General features: G+C 43.2%; 2 protein-coding genes across 12 annotated transcripts in view; both read right to left on the reverse strand.

Annotated features, from left to right (window-relative positions):
- The window catches only part of SPEG (striated muscle enriched protein kinase), an 80,742-nt gene extending 79,777 nt beyond the window's left edge, over positions 1–965 (reverse strand). For 7 of the 9 annotated variants that reach the window (XM_074298658.1, XM_074298656.1, XM_074298657.1 and 4 more), the window contains exon 1: positions 295–965. In XM_074298658.1, the coding sequence (XP_074154759.1) occupies positions 295–706 (412 nt within the window). In that variant the 5' untranslated portion in view covers positions 707–965. The remainder of the gene's footprint in view (positions 1–294) is intronic. The other 2 variants (XM_074298670.1, XM_074298669.1) reach the window with 2 other exon arrangements.
- Positions 966–10,227: 9,262 nt separating this feature from the next.
- DES (desmin) lies at positions 10,228–19,861 on the reverse strand. 3 transcript variants are annotated; one of them, XM_074298671.1, is made up of 9 exons: positions 19,207–19,860; positions 16,455–16,515; positions 16,223–16,318; positions 15,896–16,057; positions 15,587–15,712; positions 15,044–15,264; positions 12,659–12,702; positions 11,439–11,521; positions 10,228–11,178 (listed from the first exon to the last, which is right to left on the reverse strand). In XM_074298671.1, exons 1-9 carry the CDS (start codon positions 19,788–19,790, stop codon positions 11,137–11,139), a joined length of 1,419 nt encoding a protein of 472 aa, XP_074154772.1. In that variant the 5' UTR covers positions 19,791–19,860; the 3' UTR covers positions 10,228–11,136. The 3 variants fall into 3 exon arrangements, 2 of the variants coding, with proteins under 2 accessions (XP_074154772.1, XP_074154773.1); XR_012487717.1 differs by lacking the exon at positions 12,659–12,702 and having other exon boundaries at positions 11,439–11,550; positions 15,016–15,264; positions 19,207–19,861; XM_074298672.1 differs by lacking the exon at positions 12,659–12,702 and having other exon boundaries at positions 11,439–11,545; positions 15,016–15,264; positions 19,207–19,861.
- Between the last annotated feature and the right edge of the window lie 5,012 nt (positions 19,862–24,873).

Genomic DNA, 24,873 nt, shown 5'->3' on the forward strand with positions numbered 1-24,873 from the left:
CTTGTTACCCTGAACCAACTTTTCTCATTAGCCCTCTGACTCTACATAAGGAGACACTTCTCTTTTCATCTACATTCTGCATGCTATCCTTCCCTGTCAAACACCTGGCCCAAGTAGGAAGGAAGGAAGGGGGAAAAAAAAAAGGTAACAGAAGCTATGGGGGGGTTGCCTTTTTGAGAGGCCCCCAAGCCCTCATCTCTGGCTCGGCAGCCTTCCTTTCCTTCTGCGTCACCCTGCCTGATATTCACCCATCTCTTCCTGATCCCTAGCTGCCTCCCCCATCCATATCATTACCTTCCACCTCCAGTACAGTCAGCACCCCGGTAGAAGAGGTTTTCCCCTGCTCATTCTTGGCGGTACAGGTGTATGCTCCTGCATCCTGGGCCCTGCAGCCACGGAGCCAAAGGCAGCTGGGGTCCGGAGATGGGTCAGGAAGGGGATCCCCATCTCGGAACCAGCTGAGGACGGGCTGGGGTGTCCCACTCACCACCACCTGCAGCCTCACATCCCGGCCAGAGAAAACGGCTGTGTTCTTCAGCTGCCGAAGGAAGACTGGGGCTCCCGTTGTTGTTCCCCGGGCCCCAGTTCCAGCCCCAGTCTTAGCTCCAGCCCCAGTCCCCACCTTTGCCCTCTTTGGGGGCACACCTGGGCTAGGGGGTGCCCTTGGGCTGACAGGTTCTCCCCGGGTCCCCCGGGCTTTCTGCATGGCTGCTGCAGAGGGGGTGAGGGCTGGGAGACCCTGGAGCCCACAGGAGCACCTAGATGGAGTAGAACCCTGAAGGAGTCCCCCGTGGGCCTGAGCAGCCCTGTCTCCTGCCGGCCTGTGCCACCCAGAAGGTCACCGGGGCGGCTGATGGCTACGCCTCGACTGGGGGCTATTTTTAGGACCCCAGCTCGGGTTGCCTGTGTAATAGCAAAGGGAGGGGGCAGCAGAAGTGGGAATATGGACAGGGCCCCTTCTCCTATCCTTCTTCCAGCCTTCACCCCCACACTCTCCCTTACTCAGAGATTTCATGTTAATCATTAACTCTCATGTTTATGAAGCCTCTCCCATACCAGCCTCCAACCCCCCACCCCAGCCTACACTCTCAGAGAAGAGGATTATTATCTGAGTCCCATTCTATCCTCCTCCCTTAAGCCTGATGTAAACTGTAGAAAGAAAAGGAAAGGAATGTGGTGGGAAAGAGGGGACAAGAGAAAGGTGGGGGAAAAGTAAAGGAAGAGCTGAGTAGACCAACTGTAAGAAAAACAGGCTCAAAAAAATAGAAAAGAAAAACACACTCTCTGGCATCAGAAGGGGCCTTGGAGACCATCTAGTCCAACTTTCATTCAAATCAAGTACTCTCAATTTCATTCAAAATAAGGGGTCATCTAAATTTTACTTGAAGATCTCTTCATGACGGAGAGCTCACTACCTATACATAGTTTCTATTTCACAGGTTTATTGTGAAAACTAAATGAAATATTATATATGAAATATTTTGTGAACCTTAAAGTTCTCTGTATCAGTTGTGAGAAGGAGGAAGATGATGGTGATGATGATGAAGATGGTGATTCAGACCGTCACCCTACAATGAACAGCTCTAACTGCTGAGAATTTTCTCCTTATATAGAGCTAAAATCTAATTGTCTGAAACTTCCCATCATTGACCCTCATTGCCCTTCATGTCCAAGCATAATAACAAGTCTCATCTTTCTTCTATATAACAACCTTTTAAGTACTTGAATATAAGCAATTGGGTGCTCCCTAAGTCTCCTTTTCTCTGAGATAAATATTCTTACTTTTTTCAGCCAATCATTGTATGACAATGGTCTCTGGACCCCTCAACTCCCTAGTCTCTTTGCTTTGGCCCATTACCAATTAGATAATGTTATTACTAAAATGTGTCACCTAAAGTTGAATATAATATTTTAGATAAGGTCTGACTAAGGCAGAATACCAGAGAATCTCCTTGTCTCCCCCACCTTCTTCCTGATACTCATTTCCCTGGCCCTACATCTTTAACCTGGGCAATAACCTCACATCATTTTTCTCACCTATACACCCAAGCTAATGCTATGGGTTCAGGATCTCAGGACCTTGGCCTCTTTCTTCCCTATTTCCCCTCTGCTGGTTAGGGGAGCCCAAGACCAGACTCCCCATCGTATAAATCCCAACTTCTCTCCTCATCCTCCCTGTCTATATATTTTGGAACAAAAACCCTGATAGGCTGTTGGCTCTGTGAGTAAGAAAAAACTCAAGGAAAGGGGGACAGTGAATGGAATATTCCTCAAATCCAAGAGTTCTCTTATGCTAAAGGGTATAAGAATACCTCTAAATTCTCTGGTTCATAGGAAGGAAGAGAGCATTTTATTATGTATCTACTATATGCTAGGCACCTAACAATTATGAACTCATTTAATGCTTTCTAAGTAACAGATTACACTTTTCTCATTCTCACAAGGAACCATTCAATTAGTTTTTATTAAGGGCTTACTATGTGTTGAGTACAAAAATTAAATAGTGCCTGCCCTTAAGGAGCTTATATTCTTAAGATGATAAATTCTGGCAGGGAGATAGATGTCATTATCTTCATTTTGCAAATTAGGAAACTGAGGCAGGTAGAGGGGAAGTGAGTTATCTAGAGTCACACAGCTTACTAGCTGTGTCTGAGGCTGCATTTGAACACATATTTTTCTGATGCCATGCCCAACATTTTGTATATTATGGCACTCTTAACTGCTGTTATGCAGTAGAAAGCAGTGGAAAAGAGAACAATTATATTGAGGTCAGGAAAGACTTAGTTTGATCAAGAAGAGGTAATTATTCCACAACATGACTAATATGGAAATATGTTTTTCATGCTTGCACATGTTTTTGCTTACAATTACTTACAATCTCAGGGAAGGAAGAAGGAAGGGACAGAGGGAGAGAATTTGTAACTCAACATTCATTTAAAAAAATGAATGATTAAAATTATTTTACATATAATTAGGAAAAAAATAAAATATTATTTTAAAAAAGAAGGGATTATTACTGACTATACAACCCTGAGTTTCCCAGTTAATCTCAGTCTTATTAGCAAAATGGACATAATACAATCTACCTTACCAATTTAATAGATTTGTTCATTCACATTCATTGAATCACTTATTCGACAAATATCTGTTAAATGCTAACAAGCATAAAGTATAGTGTCAGCAACCAAAGAAATACAAAGATTAATAAAGGTATTACCTGTACATTAATGTTGCATTTAAAGAACAGAATTTACCATATGAAGAAGAACATAAGCTCCTTAAGGGCAAGGACTATTTCATTTTTGTACTCAGCACATAGAAGGTCCTTTAAAAATGCTAATTGAATGGATCCTTGTGAAAATGAGAAAAGAATAATTTGTAACCTAGAAAACAGCATAGGAATGTCATTTATGGCAGTTAGATTATTGCCTGCATGTTTAGCCTGGAGAAGAGTTACAGGGATAATTCAAATTCTTGAACAGGTAACAGATGACCTCTGAAAGAGGGATAAGACTAATTCCCTTATGTTCTGGAGGGCAGAGCAAATAGACATAAGAAAAAGCTATGGGAGAATAGCTTCTGTTTCAGTATCATGAAAAACTTCCTAATAATTAGAATTACCCAAAACAAGTCCTCTCTAGAGGATTTAATTTAGAGGCTCCTCTCCCATTTCAATTCAATTCAAAACATTTATTAAACACCTACTATGTGACAGACAGTGCTAAATTCTGGAATTACAAATAAGAAAAAAAAAGTTCCTTCTCTCAAGGAACTTACAATTTAATGGGGGAAGATAATACCAAAAAAGTAGCTGGAAAGGGGAGAGGGGTGATATAGAAAGGATTTTTAAGTTTGGACCAAAATGGCTTCCAACTCAGGATGTGTGTGTGTGTGTGTGTGTGTGTGTGTGTGTGTGTGTGTGTGTGAGAGAGAGAGAGAGAGAGAGAGAGAGAGAGAGAGAGAGAGAGAGAGAGAGAGAGAGAGAGAGAGAGAGAGAATGTAAGATAGAAGATAATATAGGTGTCAAAGAAAAATAGAGAAAGAGAAAGAGAAAGGGGGAGGAGGGAAAGGAAGGAGAGAGGAAAAGGGAGGAGAAAGAGAGGGAGAAGGGGGAGAGAGAAACAGAGAAAGCAAACAACTAATTATTGTGTGTCCAGAGTGCTATCTAGTATAGAAAAGGCACAGGAATTGTAGGAAGGAAAGAGGGGAGAAATCCTGTGCATGCATTACTCTGTCAGTCTATATGCAACTGTGTCCCCATTTCTCTGGGTGTTGTGACCTGGGTATCTATTGTAAAAGATTTAATGCTCGAGCCCCCACCAATAGATGAGTTTCTTCGTGACTGGCACCCCCTGCTGGAGTGAATATTCTCCCATATGTGGCTGAACAGAAGACACTCCAGGAATGGATCTCTGGCTGCTCTCCCTCAGGACAGGCTGTTCTGTGCAGCCTAATAAAGATTCCCTCATATGTCCCTCTGCCTATACCCCACGTTGTTCTTGGGCTTACTGCCTAAGCTAAGAGAACACATACTGATACTCCTTACTGCCTTGGGGGTGACAGATAGGCATGTTACTCCAAGACTACCTAAACTAAATCTCAAGAGTGGCCCCCGGGTGGAAGCTAGGAATTCCTTGGCTGGGAGGGGAATTCATTTGTAGGATAGAAAGGAGAGGCACCTGAGAAACCTGAGGCTAGCCCAAGCCACATCCATTTTGATTACAGAAGATCTCTGGGCTGGATACCCAGGTCAGACAGTATTTGGGTATTTGGGGTAAGGGGTATGATGATGCTTTATAAAAATGGGAGGAGGGTAGTTCAGATTCATTAATCAGAAGGTGGCTCACTTCCTCTCCAAGTAAGTTAAGCTTCTGCTGATTATGGGAAATGAGTGTAAACTGTGAGCATTGTTTTTTTTGTTGTTGTTTTGTTTTGTTTCTCTTACCAGATTATTTTTACCTTCCGAATACAATCCTTCCTTTGTAACAACAACAACAACAAAATTCGGTTCTGCACATATATATTGTACTTAGGATATACTATAAGATATTTAATATGTATGGGAATGCCTGCCATCTAGGGGAGGGGGTGGAGGGAAGGAGGGGAAAAACTCGCAATAGAAGGGAGTACAAGGGATAATGTTGTTAAAAAAAAAAAATTACCTATGCATATGTAGTGTCAAAGAAAATGTTATAATTATAAAAATTAATAAAAAAAAAAAAAGCTTCTGCTAATTAGACCTCTCTAGGGCAATTTGTTGAGGGGTGTTGGAATACAGTGAAGGAAGTTTTCAGTGATTAAAGAATAGGGGTGGGGGTGGGAGGGAGAGTAAAGAGAGAATGAATTCTGAATATTTTGAGTTGTCTGAAAATCAACCAGGTTGCCTTAGGAGATGCTGAGCTCTCAGTTACTGAAAGTGTTTAAGTAGAAACTTAGATGGATGAGCACATGTTGAGGATGGGGAGCAGAATGTTGTTTCAGGTAGGGAATTTTATTGGATAACTCACATTGGCTTACAAATGGAATGCAAGCTAAAATGAATATCAAAAGCTGCCTGGACTGGGGAACGGGAGGGAGAGTCAAAAGGGTAGAGAATTTATATTTAGGAGGAACTTGTAGAGAATTTATATTTAGGAGGGACTTTTAGAGATCATCTTCTTCAGCCCCCTCATTATGGACAGGCTTTGTCTGGAGGATGATATGACTGGATTCAGTTGACTGGATGACAAATTCAGATTTTGGTTTTGTTTTTAACATCATTTACTAAGCTATTTCCTTTCCCAAAAGCTGTTTTTCCAAGTCATTGCTTAGATGCCAAGAAGGAATGAGGACAGGCACATCAAGGAGCATGGGCTCTGATAATCTTTGGGGCAGTCTCTGCTCTCACTTAAGTTTAGGTTCCCTGAGACTTATTTGGATTTTGTATAGGAGTGGGATCTCCTTCACACTACGTCAGCCTCCTGTCCCATACACTGACACCTCAAACCATTCCCTCCTCCTATTTCTGTTAAAGGTACTGCCACTTTTCAGTTACCAAATCTCTCAAGCTTTAGAATCCTATTGAATTCTTCCCTCTCCTAGAACTAATTAACTGCTGAATCTTAATTTTAGGTTTGTGAGACTCTGACCCAGTGACATTGACCATATGGTTTTTCACACTCAATTTCTCAACTCCCAAGGTATTTTCACTGTTTCCTAAACCTAGGATTCTCTCCCTTCTTATCTCTTGCTCCTGTTTTCCTTCGAGTCTTAATTAAAATCCCACCTTTCCCAAGACTTTCCTGTTCCCATTTAGTGCTATTGTCTTCCTTCTGTTGATTATCTCCAATTTATTTTGTATATACCTTGTTTTTTCATGGATGTTTATATGCTGTCTCCTCATTACACTTGAGCTCTTTGAGAACAGGAACTGTTTTACCTTTTTCTGCCTTCTGAGTGCATACATAGCCCAATGGCAGATCTGTATTGTTGTTCTTCAGTCATTCACAGTCCTGACTCTTCATGACCCAATTTGGGGTTTTCTTGGCAGACACTGAATTGGTTTGCCATTTCCTTTGACAGATGAGGAAAATGAGGCACACAGGCTTAAGTGACTTGCCTGGGTCATACAGCTAGTAAGTATCTTAGGTCAAATTTGGACTCTGTCCTCCTGACTCCATGTTTGGATACATTTAGATACATAGTAGCACTTAATATTGTTGGGATTGACATCAGACCTCTCCCATCTGTTGAGCCTTTCTCTCTCTCTCTCTCTCTCTCTCTCTCTCTCTCTCTCTCTCTCTCTCTCTCTCTCTCTCTCTCTCTCTTTCTCATATACACACACACACAAACACATACACACTTTCTCTCTCCCCTTCTCTTTCTTTCTCCCTCTCCCTCTCCTCGCCCCCTCTCTCCCTCCCTTTCTTTCCCTCTCTCTTTCCCACTCTCTCTCTTTTCCTCTCTCTTACTCTCTCGTGTTTTTACTCCCTCTTTCCCTCTGTCTCTAAGTCTCTCTCTGCTCTCTCAGTCTCTCTCTGACTATCTGTCTGTCTGTCTGTCTGTCTCTCTCTCTCTGGAAATCAGGGTTACATGACTCGTTCAGGATATACAGTAAATGTCCGAGGTGATATTTGAATTCAGGTCCTCCTGAGCTTAGGCCCAATGCACTACATCTACAGCACTATCTATTGTCTTCTCTCCATTCACACAGTCACCAACCTAAATTCAGACCCTCATCACTTCTCACTTGGCTTTATGCAAAAGGACCTGATTGCTCACCTTTCTTACAGTCTTTCTCTTCTCCAATCCAACAACAATTTTTCTAAGACAGAGATTAGACCCCTAAGTGATTCCCTTTGCCTCCAGAATAAAATACAAATGCTTCAGGCTAGAATTTAAACCCCTTCGCAGTCTATATATATATATATATATATATATATATATATATATATATATAATATATATATACTCTATGTCCCATCTATATAGCCTATTTGTTCTTCCTTAGACTTGGCCTTCCATTTCCTGCCTTTATTTATTTATTTATTTTTTTTTTTTTTTTTGCCACTTCTTAGAATCTAGCTCCTTCAAGTCCCAACTCAAGTTGATACCTTCTATGGAAGGTAGGTCAATTCAGACCTTCCCCTGACTGCACTTCTCCCTCATTGAAGGAAGACTACATCTTCTGGTACCCCTAACAATTAACACTCTTTAAATTATCTTTTATTGACTTGTCCATATACAGTGCATAATGTGTTTATTCAGTAGAATATAAGGTCATTGAAGTAAGACATTGTTTTTCCTTTTGTCTTTGTATCTTTGATCCCCAACACAAGAGCTTTGCACATGGAGATGCCTAATAAAGCTTCATTTAATTGATCCTGAATTGCCTGGTTTCTGGATTTTTTATTACCATCATGCTCAAAAGTAACCTCTTTGCTCAACATTATTCTTTCTTAGGAAAGAAGGGATGTTGATTCTTTAGGGAAGCTAAGTTGCCACTAGATCATGAATCCCAGGGACTCCTAGAGTCACACATAACCCCCCCCCAGCCCCCCCCACACACACACAAAGAGTGATAGTGATATCAGCTCCTATGGTTCCAATTATCATTTTGGTTTAGATGACTCTCAGATCTACTTGTTCATCCCTAAACTTGCCCTATACCTCTGATTTCCCATCTCCAACTGTCTTTCACAACATCTCAAACTGAACATCTTAAATTTACTATGTCCAAAACTAAACTCATGATCTTTGTCCCCTCTGATCTTCCTTATTTTCCTTTTTGTCAGTAGTAACATCAAACCCCTAATCACTCAGGCTCACAACCTAGATTTCATCCTCAACTCCTCATTCTTTCTCATTGCCCATATCCAATCTGTTACTAAAACCTTTCGTTTCTATCTTCATAACATCTATAATGTACATCTCTATCTTTCCTCTGACATATGTTAATTGATTGAGCAACATGCTGAAAGTGAATATATTCACCTAGTTCCAGGATTCCACTTCCATAGAAGCAAAAGAAGGGAATAAGCATTTATTTATGAACACCTATTATGTGCCAGGCTCTATGCTAAGTGCTTTACAAATATTATTTTATTTCAGTGGAATTGTTTCCGCTCTGGTATCCAGACTCCTTTTCTCTTCATCAAAGCCATTTTTCTCCACAAAGTATGAGCTCTAGTGTAAGGAAAATAAGAAACCTTCCTCTTCCCTTCTCAGAAAGTACTAGTTCTTGAGAAAGTCTCTTGAGGGGCATCTAGGTGTTGCAGTGGATAGAGCACTAGCTCTGAAGTCAGGAGGACCTCAGCTCAAATTTGACCTCAGACTGTGTGATCCTGGGCAAGTCATTTAACTCCAATTGCAGAAAGAAAGGAAGGAAGGAAGGAAGGAAGGAAGGAAGGAAGGAAGGAAGAAAGGAAGGAAGGAAGGAAGGAAGGAAGGAAGGAAGGAAGGAAGGAAGGAAGGAAGGAAGGAAGAAAGAAAGAAAGAAAGAAAGAAAGAAAGAAAGAAAGAAAGAAAGAAAGAAAGAAAGAAAGAAAGAAAGAAAGAAAGAAAGAAAGAAAGAAAGAAAGAAAGAAAGAAAGAAAGAAAGAAAGAAAGAAAGAAAGAAAGAAAGAAAGAAAGAAAGAAGGAAAGGAAGAAAGAAAAGAAAGAAAGAAAAGAAAGAAAAAAAATGTTCCTTGTAGGGACTTTCCTTATCCAACTTTACCCTCTCTTCTGCAGGTGGTCATTCCTCTCTGCAGATGGAAAGAAACATCTTGAGTAGTAGGGTAAGCCATACTCAGACCTTGGACAGACTTCACCCTTTCCCTGACCAAACCTCTCTTTCATTGAAGGCCCTTCTTTCCTCTCCCATCTAGGCTGATTGAAATTGAAATGAGAAATAAACTGTGGTGAAACAATAGAAATAACTAAGGGTCACCCAGATGCTACTACAAGCCCCCCACACACACACACACTCTGCAACACATACCCATAAACTAGCATGTTTTCATGCCTGGAATGTTCTTCCTCCTTACCTTCCTGGCTTCCTTCAAGAATCAGCTCAAGGATCACCTTCTGTAGGAGGCCTTTCTCTGTCTCCTACTCTCACCTTACTCATTCCTTCCCTGTGATATTGTTGTTAATTCATGTTGTATTGGACACTTCATGACCCCATTTGGGGTTTTCTTGGAAGAGATCCTAGAGTGGCTTGCCATTTCCTTCTCCAGCTCATTTTACAGATAAGGAAATTGAGGCAGATTGGGCTAAGTGACTTGCCCAGGATCACACAGTTAGTCTAACTCAATTCTGACACTCTTATCTACTGTGCCACCCAGCTACCCTTCCTGTCATATTATCTTACATTTATATTGTATATATTTTGTAGGCAGTTATTTGTACATTCCCCCCCCCAATCTAAATGTAAACTTCTTATGGTCAGTGGTCATATTTTTTCCTTTCTTTGTATTCTGCGCATTTAACACAGTGCCTGGCACTTATTAAATAATAATAATTTATTATTAATAAGCACTTATTAAATATTTGCTGACCTGAAAAAAAAGATTAGGGGTGGGAGGGGAAAGGGTTATGGATGGTATTAGAGATCCAAATAGACACCAAAGTGGAAATAAGCAAATGCTCAGAATTCTAAGAATTGCTAAATTGGGGGGGAGGGTTGAAAAGTTTAGGGGATGCTGCATGGTCCATATGCCAGGAGATAAGAGAGAAAGACATCAAGAAAGAAAAGCTAACCAGTAGTCTGTGTTAGATATGTGCTCTGTTTTTATTGTTACTGCCCAGGAGGCGCCCCAGGCAGGGGAGGACAAGGGAGTGATGGGCTCCTCCCCTGCCCACCAGCCCAAAATCACTCTCTGACTCTGTCTTCTCTCCTCTTCAGCATCTCCCACACCCTCTCTCATCTCTATCTCCTGCTCCCACATCCAGCACCTTCAGGGTTCCTTCTTGCAACCCCTATTCTCCCCAGATCCACTTTAGGGCAGGGCTGAGAGAACAAGGGAAGGACTTTGGTTATCCCCACCCACCCACCCAGCAGGGATCCAATCCCCCAGGTATACCACTGGCTTCCTGAGGGTGACCTATCTCCTCACAGTGGATTAATGGGAGGAAAAAGGTCAAAGGACATTTATAAGGTGGAGATGAATTGTTCCAAGTCAGAGTATTCTACTCAAAAACTTGAACTTGACTAGGAAGGCAGATAGGAGGATCTAGGAAGCAGAAGGAAAGGGTAAAAGGCACTCTGTCCTCCCCCTGCTCCGGTCTCATTCCAGGGCACTAACTGGAGCAAGACAGACCCCTGTGTCAGAGGGGCAGCTAGTGCCTCTGCTACCTCTCTCCACAAGAGTTGGAGTGGGAGGGTGTAGGGCAGAGGGCCAAAATAAGGCAAACATCTCACAGTGGGCTCCAACAAATCTAAGACTTCACTTCAACACAGGGGACTGCAGACACTCAGGGCTGGGCAGGGGGCCGTAGGAGGACTTGGCAGGAACCTGGCTGTGAGGAAGGAATGGCTGGTGAGAAAGCTGCTCAGTGGCAGTGAGGAGAAAGCCTTCGGGGAGTCTCAGAATCAGTGGAAGCTGGTTTCAAGGTGGTAGTGTAATGGGAGGCAGTCTTGGGCTGTGGGGGGTGCCTCCGGTAGCTTCTTTGCTTTTAGAGCACCTCATGTTGCTGTTGCGTAGCCTCACTGACAACCTGTGGGGAGAAACTCACGCAGCTCATCTCCTGTTCCCTCCTCCCCCAATCCCGTTAATTGGGCTTTGATTTAGCTTAATCAAAGCCCTAGCATCTCCAATCCTTCAGCAAAGGAGACCCCAAGAACGAACCAGCTATGACCTAAGCAACTGACATTTGGACCAGCGTTTGTATGAAGTCCAGCTGGCCACCCCCACTCTGCCACCTTCCCCTCCATCCTCTGAGGCTGAAAGGGATGGAGAACCAAGGATCATACTCACTTCCCCATCTCGGGTCTCAATGGTCTTGATCATCACTGTCTTCTTGGTATGTACCTCAGAGCCCCTCTGTTCAGGACTTGTCTCTGTAACATCATACATAAAATGAACTTGGCTCAAGTTTCCAAGATTGATACTCCCAGGGTCCTTCTCTTTATCCCCTGGTCCTCCTTTTTATAGCAACCAGTTTCTATTAAACTCCACCCACCCTTGTCAGCACCCATCCCAGATTGGGTCCAGTCTGCCAGGAAAAATGCACTCTAATCCTAACTATCTGATAGATTTGGATGAGCCTTGAGTCTCCGGAGTGGTTGGACTCCCAACACATCACTGTGACTCAGACCTGTGGCCACGAGTGGCTCCAGGCTGGGGCCTGTCCTGAAAGTCAGGGGAAAGTAAGGGAATGAGTCAGCTCGATTCCCCCTCTCACTTCATTCCCTCTCTGGGTACTAGCCAGTCTTGAACTCCTGGGACCTCCCCCCACCCAGAAGCCCAACCCTTCCACGTTCCCTTGGGGAACCTATAGAGAAAGGCAGCTCTGCTCTCCTAGAAAGGAAAGCGAACCGTGTGTCTATCATTAATTAGTAATGTGTCTTAAGCAAGTTATTTAGTCACTATATACCCATCTTCTCATCTCACAACTGGGAAAAACTCTTAGTTTCCTTGCCTACCTCACAGGGTTGTTGTGATGACCTAATAGGGTGTCATAGATGAAAGAAATTTGGAAAGTACAAAGTGCTTTACAAAGATGAGGTCATTTATTTTATAATATTCATGAGTCTGCCCTAATCCTACTTAAAATCTCCAGTCCCTTTAGGGTTTATGGCCCTGACCAAGTACATCAGCTTCCTAACTAACACTCCTAGGTCACTCACAAGGGTTAGCAATCACATACTGAAAGGACTAGCAAACTAGTGTATCAGGGATAATAGGGTCACACCTCCATTCCATATATACCCACTAGCACATTTTTCTCTGCTCCTACTTACCAGATCCCAAGAATCTTCTCTTCCTTGGCTCCTATCCACACAGTGCCCTCCCTGCACTGTCTCCATTTCTATAGCTCCATCCTCCCCCTTTCCTATTAGTTGTGTCACACACACACACACACACACACACACACACACACACACACAGCCCTATCACCTCCCACCACATCCTATGTTCTAGCATAGTATTCAGCCCAGCTTTCGGCTGCTCCCTTGACTAACACACACACTCACCTCTGAAGTTGAGGGCGGAGAAGCTCTGGATAGGGAGGTTGATCCTGAGGAGAAAATACCACATGTCCAAGAGAGATTAGGAAATTCTCTTTCTCCTATCTTTCCCATAACCCTGGCTCTCCCTCCTCCAAGAACAAGTTTTCTCTTTCTCCCTGAAGCACTAGAAAGGCTATTGGAGAACATCTAGTACAACAACCTCATTTAACAAAGAACTGAGATCTAAGAAGTGATCTAAAGGCACTTTCTCCTACACTCCCAACTACTTCTCTGGGCCCATAGCATCCTCTGCCTGTCATTCTATTCAGATACTGTTCAAAGGATGGATTTCAAATGCCAATCCCAAACTGTGGACAAGAACAACAAAGATCTAGGGGGTAGATTGAGGTGGACAGACAAATACCCTGGAGAATTGTCATCCTTGGAGGGATCCCCACAGTCAATCTCTGACCCCATGAACATTCAACCCATCTGTCACCAAATCAGGTCATACATTACTAGTAGCCAGCTATTTCTATACATAAATGCAAATACATTGGGAATTGTAGACTAAAGTGAAGAACCTCCAGTCTATGGATTGAAATCAGTTCTCAGGCTAATTTTATCAAGTTCATGGTATTAATTGGCTATTTACCATTTGTTCCTATAGTTGTAAAAAATGTTTTTTAAAAGCATTGAAAGGGGGCAATTAGTTGGTGTAGTGGATAGAGCACTAGCCCTGAAGTCAGGAGGACCCAAGCTCAAATCTGTCCTCAGACACTTAACATTTCCTGTGGGTGTTTTTTGTTTTGTTTTTTGTTTTTGTTTTTGTTTTTGTTTTTGCCTCAGCCAAAAAAAAAAAAAAAAAAAAAAAAAAAAAAAAAAAGCATTGAAAATTTCTTTGTCTCTATCGCTCCCTGTCCCCCTTTCTCCCTCCTTCCTTCTTTTTGCCTCCTTCCATATCTGTCTGTCTGTCTCTCTCATCTATCTCTGTCTCTATCCCTCTCTCTGTCTCTGTCCCTCTCTCTGTCTCTGTCCCCCTCTCTCTCTTCCCCTTTGTCTCTGACTGCTTCTCTTTCTGTTAGACTATTGTTCCATTTGTGAATATGTGCCTCATCCCCTTGTGTCTCTTTCAGCTACTATCCTGAGACTATTAATTTCACTTTTCTCTCCCTCTCTTCTCTATCTATCCTCTCTATCTTCTATCCCTTAACTGATCCTAATTTATAAAATTATTCATTGATTATAATTTTATGTTCCCATTTTAAAAACACATTATTAATTTCTTTCTTTAAAAATGGACTTAAGGCAGTTCAGTAGCACAGTAGATAGATTATTGATCCTTGAATCAAAAAAATCTGAATTCAAATTTAACCTTAAATTTTTATAAGCTGTGTGACCTTGGGCAGATTATTTCACCTTAATTTGCCTCAGTTTCCATATCTGTAAAATTAAGATAATAATATCTACCTCCCAGGATATTTGTCATGATCAAATCAGTTTAAAATTACAAAGTGCTTAGCCCAGTACCTTATGCTATACTAATGCTTGCTATTACTTTTATTCTTATTAAGTTATTTTAAAAATTTTACTTTTATAGTACTCAACTATTATTTTCAGTGAATGAATCAGTGGACCTTGATAATAAAGGTTTCTGTAGAGATATTGTATTATTATTATTATCACAGAAGTTGATATCTATTTCTATACCTTTTTATAATATAAGCATGTCCTTTTAACATATTATAAATCTTTTGGACGTTATGATTTTATATATAATTTTATCATGAAAAAGAATTTTTTAAGTTCCCTACTTCTCCATTAGCCTGTCAGTATTGAATGTCCAGGTCCAATGCTTCAGTGAAAAACATCCATAAAAGGCCCCTAAACCATGATGATTTCTCCTGAGACAAATTATTAGTCACTGCAGCTCTGGGCTGTTTTCCTGATCTTGCACCATGAAGAACACTATCCACTTTCAACCTCTTACTTTCAGATTCAGTTCCTGCCTTCCCCACTCTCCTTTCTGGAATAGCTGTCTTTGTGAGCGCTTGTTTGTGACCTTGGCATGGTTTTAGCTCGGATCTTATTCAGGATCAATTCTACTGATTCCTATTCCTAGTTCTTGTAGTCTCCCTTGGAGTTTCAGTTTTCTCTTTTTCTAGAATGAGGGCAATCACTTCTAGCTCAGACAGCCTATGATTCGATCTGTTCATTGTTCTTATTTTCTTCCTCTAATTTCCCTCTCTCTACTCCTGACAAAGACTGATATTCAGGACAGGAACTGGGTCTCTTGATCCTACCCACTTCACTCCCCTACCACTGTCCCTGGGCAAAATTATATATCCCATAGGCTCAGTGAACGGTCTCTGACCTTCCACTCCCAGGGCAGGCCCAGTTCTATCCCACCTGCTCTCCTCGCCCTCCAGTAGCTTTCTGTAGGTAGCAATTTCCACGTCCAATGCCATCTTGACATTAAGTAGGTCTTGATACTCTCTTAGGTGCCGGGCCATCTCATCCTTTAGGTGTCGGATCTCCTCCTCAAGTCGAGCAATGTTATCCTGGTAGCCATTTGCCTCACTGGCAAATCGATCCTCCAGCTCCCTCATCTGTCTCATCAATGAATCGTTCTGGGGGGAAATGACCAGGGAAGAAAAGGAATAAGAGGTAGATAGATAAGCCTCTGAGCTGTGGTTTTTAGTAATCCAAGCAAAGAGAACTTTAGTATTTTTTAGGGGATAATATAGAAGCAACATAGGAGCTGAAAAAGTGGCACAGAATCATAATAACTCATATACCTTTAGTGGTTTAAGACATTTGCAAATGAGATGAGTAGGAAAATAATCATACTCATTTTGTAGATAAAGAAACTAAAGGCCAATGGGGGTAAAAAGATTCAGCCAAAATCATCCAGTTAGTTAGTGTTATGGAAGTCAGGTTTCTAGGACTTACAGTGCCTTTGAGTGCATCAATCTCACAGGTGTAAGATTGAATCTGGTGCCGGTATTCCATCATCTCCTGTTTGGCTTGTCTTAGTGCATCATTGTTCTTGTTGGCTGCTTGGGTCAGGTCGGATACCTGTGGGGCACCAGGGATCAGAGGGTATCCATCACTCTCTATGAAGAAGTAAAGTCTCTAGCCCAAGGAAAGTGATAAAAAAGAATTCCTCCCCCAACTGTTTACCATCTTCTCTCAAAGTCAGAAGCTTTGAGAAGGGACTTGGAAGACAAGGAAGGGGCAGATTGGCTCAAGTCTACCCACCTTGGACTTGTACCATTCCTCAGCTTCAGAGATATTCTTGGCAGCAATGGTCTCATACTGGGCCCGGATATCCCTAAGCGCGGCTGTCAGGTCTGGCTTAGATACATCCATTTCTACCTGGACTTGCTGCTCCTGGAGCTGAGCCTGGAGTTCACGGATCTCCTACAGGAGTTAGAAGATGGGCTTTGGATCAGATTTATGGACTTCACTCTATCTTCCTCCCCAAAACTCTCCGTTTTTCCCCCAGATTACCAGTCTCTCCTAGATCCAATATCCCTGGGATTGTCTGAGTTATATGCTCCCCTGGGGAAAGGGAAGAGATCTTACCTCTTCGTGGACTTTCTTAAGGAAGGCGATTTCCTCATTCAAAGATTCAATTCTGCGCTCCAAGTCAATTCGGGCCAGCGTGGCTGCATCCACATCCTGGCCAAGAGGTTGGGTGGGAAGAAGAAAGAGAACAACAGCTCAAGACATAGTGACCAACAAAGGTCAGTCTGAAAACAGACAGGGTCATGGAGACAGGCCAGGGATGGGAGGGTCTCAGGGGAACTCAACTCACCGCCCTGAAAGCAGCCAGATTATTCTCAGCTTCTTCCTTCAGCTGGATCTCCTCCTGCAGTCTGGATGGAACACACAGATAGTGAAGGGATGATGGATGGGGCAAAAAGGGCGGGGCTGGAGGCTCAAGTCCTAAGCAGCCTGGCTCAGGGGGCAGAAGGATGGGCCTGAAGAGCTGACCAGGGAGGGGACAGACTAAAAATAACTAACATTTATATGACATTTTCAGGTTTATGAAGAGCTTTCCTCACAAGTCTATAGATAATATGAATATTATTATCCCTACTTTACGGATGAAGAACCTCGAGCTCAATATTTAAAGAACCAGTCCAACAATAAATACTATAGAGAACAGACCCAACAATAAGGAGATTCTAAAAACCAGTCCCCTTTCCACTGTCCCAAACTACTTCACACCACTACATTATATTTCTCTTTCTCGTAATTTTGTGATGTAAGTTGTGCAAACATTCCTTCATTTTATTGATTAGGAAATAAGGTCAGGAAAGTTTTTGCCCAAAGTCACAAGTTAATCAATGTGAGGGCCAAGGTCTATCGATTCTTGTATTCTTATATTGTCCCCTTGAGGACAGTATATAGGAGCTGGAATGGGTAAGGATAAAGACAGAGGGTACCATACTCCTCTTTTCACTTCCTGAATGGGAGGGTCTGAGAAGTGGCTCTTCTACTGGATTCCCACCCATCTGAGAAAGATGGGACCACATTGAGAGAGTATTCAGCTAGACTGCTAAGGAGGTTAGGGATAGGACCAATGGAAAATTGAAAAACTAATATAATACCCAAACTTCTCACTCCCACTGTTTTTAGCTTTACCACCTTGACAAGCCCAACTTCCCATATTCCCCCCAAACCAATTTTTAGGCCACAGCTCCTTCTCTATTTCCCCCTTTTTACCCTGGGGAGTATTTGTCCCATGTACCTTCTAGCACTCCTTGTACCCTTTATTTTCAAGACTGGGACAATCTCAGTGTATTTCCTTGGGCTCAGAGCACTAACAGTTTGACTTAGAGATTGAAGGATTTAGAGCAGTAAATAGCTTTTGAGATCATTTACTCCAAACTCCTCATTTTACAGATGAGAAACCTGGGGCCTGCAAAGACAAAGTGATTCTAGAAATTATCTGACACCAAATTCAATGCTTGTTTTACTACTGGGATACCCAGAGCTATCCAAAAGGAAGAATTTGTAGGGTGTCGGGGCCTCTTAAAGTGCCTGGGATGGGGGTAGGGAAAATATAGATACTTGGGACTTAGCACAGCTGTTAGCTTCCCCCAGGGAGCTGCTCAGAAAATCACAGAATGTTAGACCTTAAAGGAGGGGTGTTACTCCAAGGTCCCTCCTAGTTCTAAATATATGATCATATAGCCTATGATATTCTGACTGGCACCTGCCCAACATCACCCTACTAAGCTTATGAGACATAAATTGGCAGAAAGGGTTGGCTTTGGGCTCACTGAAGGATAAAATAACTCAATAATAGAATTGAGGAGCCTTTATTGATTTAAAATGGTGTCTAAGATATATGGATTAGTATAGACATCATTTTGTCCCACCATCTATTTGTACAGATGTGGAAATTGTCCAAACAGGTTAAATGACTTGTTCAGGGTCACACCCCAACCTAGATATAGAACTAGAACTTGAACCTTGATTCCAACTGCTATATTCTCTCCACTGTACTAAGCTGCCAAGGAAGGGAATTCTACCCCAGAAGTCACAGGACTAGCTTCCATTAACTACTAACAGCTAGGGAGTCTGTTGGGGAGACTCTTTGATCTGGAAACTAGTCCAAATCCAAGCTGAATTACTCCTCTTGATAATGATAACCCCTTAATGGGGTGGAGTGGTTGGGAGAAAACCTTGCCTAGGAAACTCCTCCCTCTCTCCAGTCACAGGGGTTGGGAAATAGTGTGTGATTAGGGGACAAAATACCCTGGCCAAAGAGCCCCCACCCCTACACCCAATCTCCCCCTGCCCATATCTCTGTAAACCTCTTGTTCTGAGATCAAATCCCTTCCCAGGGATAGTCCCTGAGGACTGATTAAGTCTTCCACTGACTATGCTTCACTTGCAGGTACCTCTGCTCTTTCCCTCCCCAGCTCCATACCCAACCATCAACATAGATGTCTGAGCCCTTTTTTAGCTCTAAAGTTCTCTGAGTCTTTGAAAGTGCTTTGGGTACTTGAGAAGGCGAGGAGGGGACAGGAGTTCTCCAGTGCCTCAGTTTCTCTAGGTTGTCCCCGCCCATCCTTTCCAGGACCAGACCTTCTCCCTGCCAAGCCCAGACAACCAGGGACAAGTGGCCCAGGAGCTAGCACGACATGGGATAGAGACAAAATACTCTGACAGTTGAGACAGTCTGGCCTAGTAGAAATCGGCAGGATTTGGAACCAGAAGCACCGGGGGACAGCATGCTTTATAATTGTGGGACTTGGAGCAAAACACTTAACCCTGGGTAAATCAGGTTACTCATGTATAAAATGACGGGGACGAATAGGCCGCCTCCTAGTTTATAATCTGTAATTCTGAATCGAAAGCCTCTCCCCTCTGATGGGCCTCCGTTCTCTCTCCCAATGTCTCCCGTGGCTCCAGCGCTCGAGGATCCCCGCCTCCCCGAGCCCAGGAGTCCATGCCCCCAGCCCGCAGCCCCCAGCCCAGTCCCTCTCCCTTCCTCCGTTCAGGGGGTGACCTCGGGGCCCGGGCAGGAGCAGAGGGAGCCGGGGCGCAGTCACCTGGCCTTGAGCCGCTGGAGGTCGTCCAGAAGGTTGTCGCGCTCCACGTCCACTCGCGCGCGCTGGTTGGTGAGCACCTCCACCTGGCGCCGCAGCTCGCGGAGCTCCTCCTCGTAGAGCTCGGCTATGCGCGTGGGCTCCCGGCCCTTGAGCCGGTTCACCTCGGCGGCCAGCACGGCGTTCTGCTGCTCCAGGAAGCGCACCTTCTCGATGTAGTTGGCGAAGCGGTCATTGAGCTCCTGCAGCTCCACCTTCTCATTGGTGCGGGTGGTCAGGAACTCCTGGTTCACGGCGTCGGCCAAGTTGAAGTCCAGCAGCTCGCCCGCCCCGTACGAGGAGGCGGCGGTGGCGCGGGGCACCCCCAGGCGGCTGCTGCGGAAGGCCCCCAAGCCCCCGGCTCCCCCGGAGCTGCGGGACACCTGGTACACGCGGGAGGACACGGAGCTGGAGGAGCCTTTGGAGCCGAAGGCCGCCCTGGGGAAGGAGGGCGAGCTCAGCGGGGAGCCCAGGGAGAAGTTTGGGGCCCCCCCAAAGGTGCGCCGGTAGGAGGACACGCGCTGGCTGGAGGAGTAGGACTGGCTCATGGTGGCTGGCAGACCGGCTGGACAGCTGGAGTGAGGATGTGCTGAGGGGGAGACGGGGCCCCTCGCCGAGGCGGCTATTTGTATCCCTCCTGACATCAGCCCCCTACCCGCCCCTCCTCCTGACAGCTGCAGGATCCCACTGTCCTGCCAGCAAAGTTCCCTGGCCCCTAAGTGGGGGAGGGGAGGCAGACAAAGACGGACGGGGGAAGGGCTCCCACACCAAACTCATCCCCACTGAGGCCTCCTCCAGAGCAGAGGCGGGGACCCCGGGCTGAAGAAATGGCAAGGCTTGGAGGCCCTGGGATGGAAAAGGAAACCGAAGTGAGCAAACTCTGGGCTCAGGCCCCCATTCTTAGCTGGGGGAGTCAGCCTTCTCCGTTACAGAGAGGAAAGAGTGCAGACAAATAGTTAGGGAGGCATCCATCATACTGAGACATACATAAACACCCAGAAGGGAGTCTGAGCCTCATCACAGGTCAGTGCCCTCTCCCTATAGCACCCCTGTACAGAGCAGAGGAGAGTAGAAGGAAGGGGTAAGGATCCCCCATGATAAGGAGAGGAAGCATCTCCGCCCTGAATCTGGGTTTCGTCAGGACCAGCTCTCCGTAACAAAGTCCCTTTTCAGAAGTCCCAGATTGCATCTTCTCCCTCTTTGGGGACCCACCTGGGAAATGGGCTGTGATCCTTGGAGATATGTCCCTCCTTCCTCCTTCCTCCTGACCACAGAAAGCTGAATAGCTGTTATTTCCATGTCCTTTCCTCAGAACGAGAACTGAAAGAGTTAATAACAGCTTTCTCTCTCTCTCTCTCTCTCTCTCTCTCTCTCTCTCTCTCTCTCTCTCTCTCTCTCTCTCTATATATATATATATATATATATATATATATATATATATATATATATATTTTTTTTTTTTTTTTACAACCCAGAGGTAAGTGCTCTTTTTAGTCCCATTTTGTTGTTGTTTGTTTGTTCTTTATCCATGATATAAGGGAGGTGATGCCGTGACATGCAAGTGGCTTGTACTTAAGTGAGGGAAGACTGTGCAAGTTCACCTGCCTCACTTTCCCCTTCAGAGCCATCTGGGTCCAGTGGCCAGATACAGATTAGAATGTTCCTGAACGAAGTTCCATTTTACAGATAAAGAAACTGAGGCTGGGAGAGGTTCAATGATTTGCCCAATGCCACGCATCGAAGTGTCTGAGGCTGGATTTGATCTCAGGTTTCACTGCTTGCAGGTATGGGTCTCTTTCCATTGATGCTTAAGATAAGGCTGAGATCTAAAGACCAGAGATCCTCTCTTCTACCAGGCAAAGAATGAAGGAAGCTAACCCAGAGGTTACCACAATGGATAGAACCCAGGACCCCAGAATCCATTCAGCTACATGGACTGTGGGCACATGTTAGAAAATTGTGTCTCGGTTTCTAGTCTTGTACTTTTCTCCCTGGACTTCTCTCCCTCTTTCCTTATCCAAACCCAGGATTGGACTGTTTGTATTCTGAGTGGTATAAACAACAGGGTGATTTCTCTGAGTAACGACCTGGCATGATATCAGTAACCAAATTAGCAATTACCCTATAGCCCTTCCATTCCTTGCCTCAAAACTGATACCTTCCTCCTTCCCCAGGACCTCCTTCTACCCACCACCTTAGACCTATTTTTCTGATCCATACCCCTTGGCCATTTCCTCCCTCCCCCATCCACCAGCAACACCCTGACACATACATCCCAGGGTTTTTGTATCTTGTTCGGAGCCTGCTTGTCAGACTCAGCCATGCTCCTGGCAGCAACAGCTGCCAACCCTAAATACCAGAGTTGGGCCATAAGGTATTTATAGAGAAGAGAATGCGGCAAGCCTGGAACATAGGAGCCTGGACATAGGAAACAGGAGAACAGTGAGAGGCTGGTGGAGGAGTATAGGGAACTTAGGGGTTTGGGAGAGGGAGCCAGGGGAGGGAGGGACTGGAAGTCACTGAGAATACAGTAAAAGTATAAAAATCATCATAACTTGCTGTGACAAAGTCCAATCCACTTTTTAATGCCAAGGCTATAGTATTCTTGAAGAGATGGGACTTTCCAAAAAGTTTAGTTACACACAATCAACTTTTCCCCTCCCCTCACCCAAGTCCCATTAATAAAAATCTGTCATGAATACCATTTCCTCCAATAAACATTCCTGAAATTGCTAAGTGGATCTGTGTGTCTCTAGATATATCCTTTGGATATAAGTATCCTTCATATCCACACATTTAGAATGTAAAGTTCTAGTGGGCATCAAGAGAATAATAATAACATTGATCAATGCATCAGTGATATCAAGGTGAGCATTCCCTACACTAGGACACCCATTTCTGCTAGTCTTGTTCATAGCCTCTCATAAATTCTCCTTCAAGAATCTTCCAAGCACACTGGAGGGCTTGCCCCACATAGTTTTCCATTTGGTGGGTACAAATGCAGACCTCAGTTGTCATCTGTCATCTTGTGCTCTCACTATGTGACTTGCCCAACTCCTTTTCTGAATGTTTCCTTCATTGCATCTTTTGTCCCTTCCTTCCTTCCTTCCTTCCTTCCTTTCCTCCCTCACTCCCTCTCTTTGTTCTTCTCTCCCTCCCTTTCTCCTTCCTTCCTTTCCTCCCTCTCTTCTTCCCTTTCTTCTTTCCTCCCTTCTTTTCTTTCCTTCCTTCCTTCCTTCCTTCCTTCCATCCTTCCTTCCATCCTTCCTTCCTTTCTTTCTTTTTTTGGGACAGTTAGGATTAAATGATATGCCTAAGGTCACACAGCTAGTAATTGTCAGTTTTGAAGGTCACTTTTGAATTCAGATCCTCCCAACTCCACGGTTGTTATTCTATGCACTGGGTCACCAAGATGCTCCCTTTTTTCTTTTTTTAATTTAATATTTTTTATTTCCCAGCTACCTGTAAAATAATGTTTTTACATTTTTTTTCTGATTATACATGTACATTAATTTTTAAATACACATTTGTGAATCATGTTAGGAAAGAAAAATCAGAACAAAAGGGGAAAACGACAAGAGAAAAAAAAAACAAATAGGAAAAAAAGTGAATATGGCATGTGTTGATTTACATTCATTCTTCATAGCTCTCTCTGAATGCAGATGGCATTTTCTATTTAAAGTCTATTGGAATTGTCTTGGACCACTGAATTGCTGAAAAGAACCATGTCTTTCATAGGTGATCATCTCACAATCTTCCTTTGTTGTGTACAATGTATTCCTGGTTCTGTTTTGCTCAGTATCAATCCATGTAAATCTTTACAAGTCTTTCTAAATTCAACTTGTTTGTCATTTTTTATAGAACAGTAATATTCCATTACCTTCACATGCCACAACTTATTCAACCATTCCCCAACTGATAAGCATCTATCATTTTCCAATTCTTTGTTGCCACAAAAAAACCCTGCTACACACATTTTGGGACGTGTGAGTCCTCTTCCCTCCTTTATGACTACCTGCTTCTTTTCAAATACCTTTTCTTATACACAAGCCTAGTGATTTTCTGCTGCCTACATAGACCTGCTATGTATGTGTTTGTCTACTGTCCTTTAGGTTCTTCCACAAGATGATTTTCCATGGTTCATGATCCATGATTCTCAGCTTATAACCTCACAAGGAAAATATTGTGGGTTTTCTAAATGTGTGTGAATGTGTGTATTTGGGTGGATGTGTAGGTGTGTATGGGTATGTGTGTAGAAGTAGTTGAAGCTCACTAAAAGCCCTGAACATGTCCTGAAAAGCAAGCCAATTCACTCTCCTCTTTCTTGTCAATTCTGGCTCCATCCATTGTCCTTCTATTGTCACTGCCCAAGATTTAGGGGACTGACCTAGCAATTGGCTTCCCATCCAGATGCATATCATATCCTTGGAGAGTTATCATTTTCATCCATTTGTCTTTTTTTTCCCTTACACAAATTGCTAGGTCAATCTCTTTTAGGTTGCTAGAGAATTCACTGAGGAAGTTCAGTGACATCCTGAGGCTGATGTAATCCAGTGCCTTCCATAAACACCAGAAATCTTTGAAATCTATAAAAAACCCACTCTAGTAGATTTAGACATAAAACATCTTCTATAACAATGATGAGCATATTTCTTCCTCTTTATGCTTGATTGATATCAATAAATCACAGGATTATTTTTCCATTTAAAAAATTTATAAAAGCTTTTTATTTGCAAAGCATATGCATGGGTAATTTTTCAACATTGACCCTTGTAAAACTTTATGTTCCAAATTTTTCCCTCCTCCCCCCACCTCCTCTCTCAGCTGGCAGGTAGTCTAATACATGTTAAATGTTAAAATACATGTTAAATCCAATATATGTATACATATTTATAGTTACCTTGCTGCACAAGAAAAATTGGATCAGGAAGGAAAAAAAACCTGAGAAAGAAAACAAAATGCAAGCAAACATCAACAGAAAGAGTGAAAATGCTATGTTGTGTTCCACACTCAGTTCCCACCGTCCTCTCTCTGGGTATAGATGGTTCTCTTCATTATTGAATAACTGGAACTGATTTGAATCATCTCATTGTTGAAGAGAGCCACGTCCATCAGGATTGATCATAGTATAGTCTTGTTGCCATGTATAATGATCTCCTGATTTTGCTCACTTTACTTAGCATCATTTCATGTAAGTCTCTGACATTATCCTGTTGTTTGTTTGTTTCTTATATAATAATAATATCCCATAACATTCATATACCATAACTTATTCAGCCATTCTCCAATTGATGGGCATCCACTCAGATTCTAATTCTTTGTCACTATGAAAAGGGCTGCCACAAACATGATGCTGAGTGAAATGAGCAGAACCAGAAGATCACTGTACACTTCAACAACAATGCTGTATGAGGATGTATTCTGATGGAAGTGGAAATCTTCAACATAAAGAAGATCCAACTCACTTCCAGTTGATCAATGATGGACAGAGGTAGCTGCACCCAGAGAAAAAACACTGGGAGGGGAATGAAAATTGTTAGCACTAATATCTGTCTGCCCAGGTTGCATGTACTTCGGATCTAATGTTTATTGTGCAACAAGAAAGTATATTCGCACACATGTATTGTACCA

Source organism: Sminthopsis crassicaudata, chromosome 3 (genome assembly GCF_048593235.1).
Source record: "Sminthopsis crassicaudata isolate SCR6 chromosome 3, ASM4859323v1, whole genome shotgun sequence".
Taxonomy (NCBI): domain Eukaryota; kingdom Metazoa; phylum Chordata; class Mammalia; order Dasyuromorphia; family Dasyuridae; genus Sminthopsis; species Sminthopsis crassicaudata.

Bases quoted from the DNA above. Each gene is read 5' to 3' on its own strand.
- DES (XM_074298671.1), bottom strand. From the start codon at position 19,790: ATGAGCCAGTCCTACTCCTCCAGCCAGCGCGTGTCCTCCTACCGGCGC. The intron at 16,516-19,206 runs GTGACTGCGCCC...TGTTCCATCCAG, and splicing joins CTCCAGCGGCTCAAGGCCAG to ACTGCAGGAGGAGATCCAGC. The intron at 11,179-11,438 runs GTGAGTATGATC...TTCTCCCCACAG, and splicing joins TTGAGACCCGAGATGGGGAA to GTTGTCAGTGAGGCTACGCA.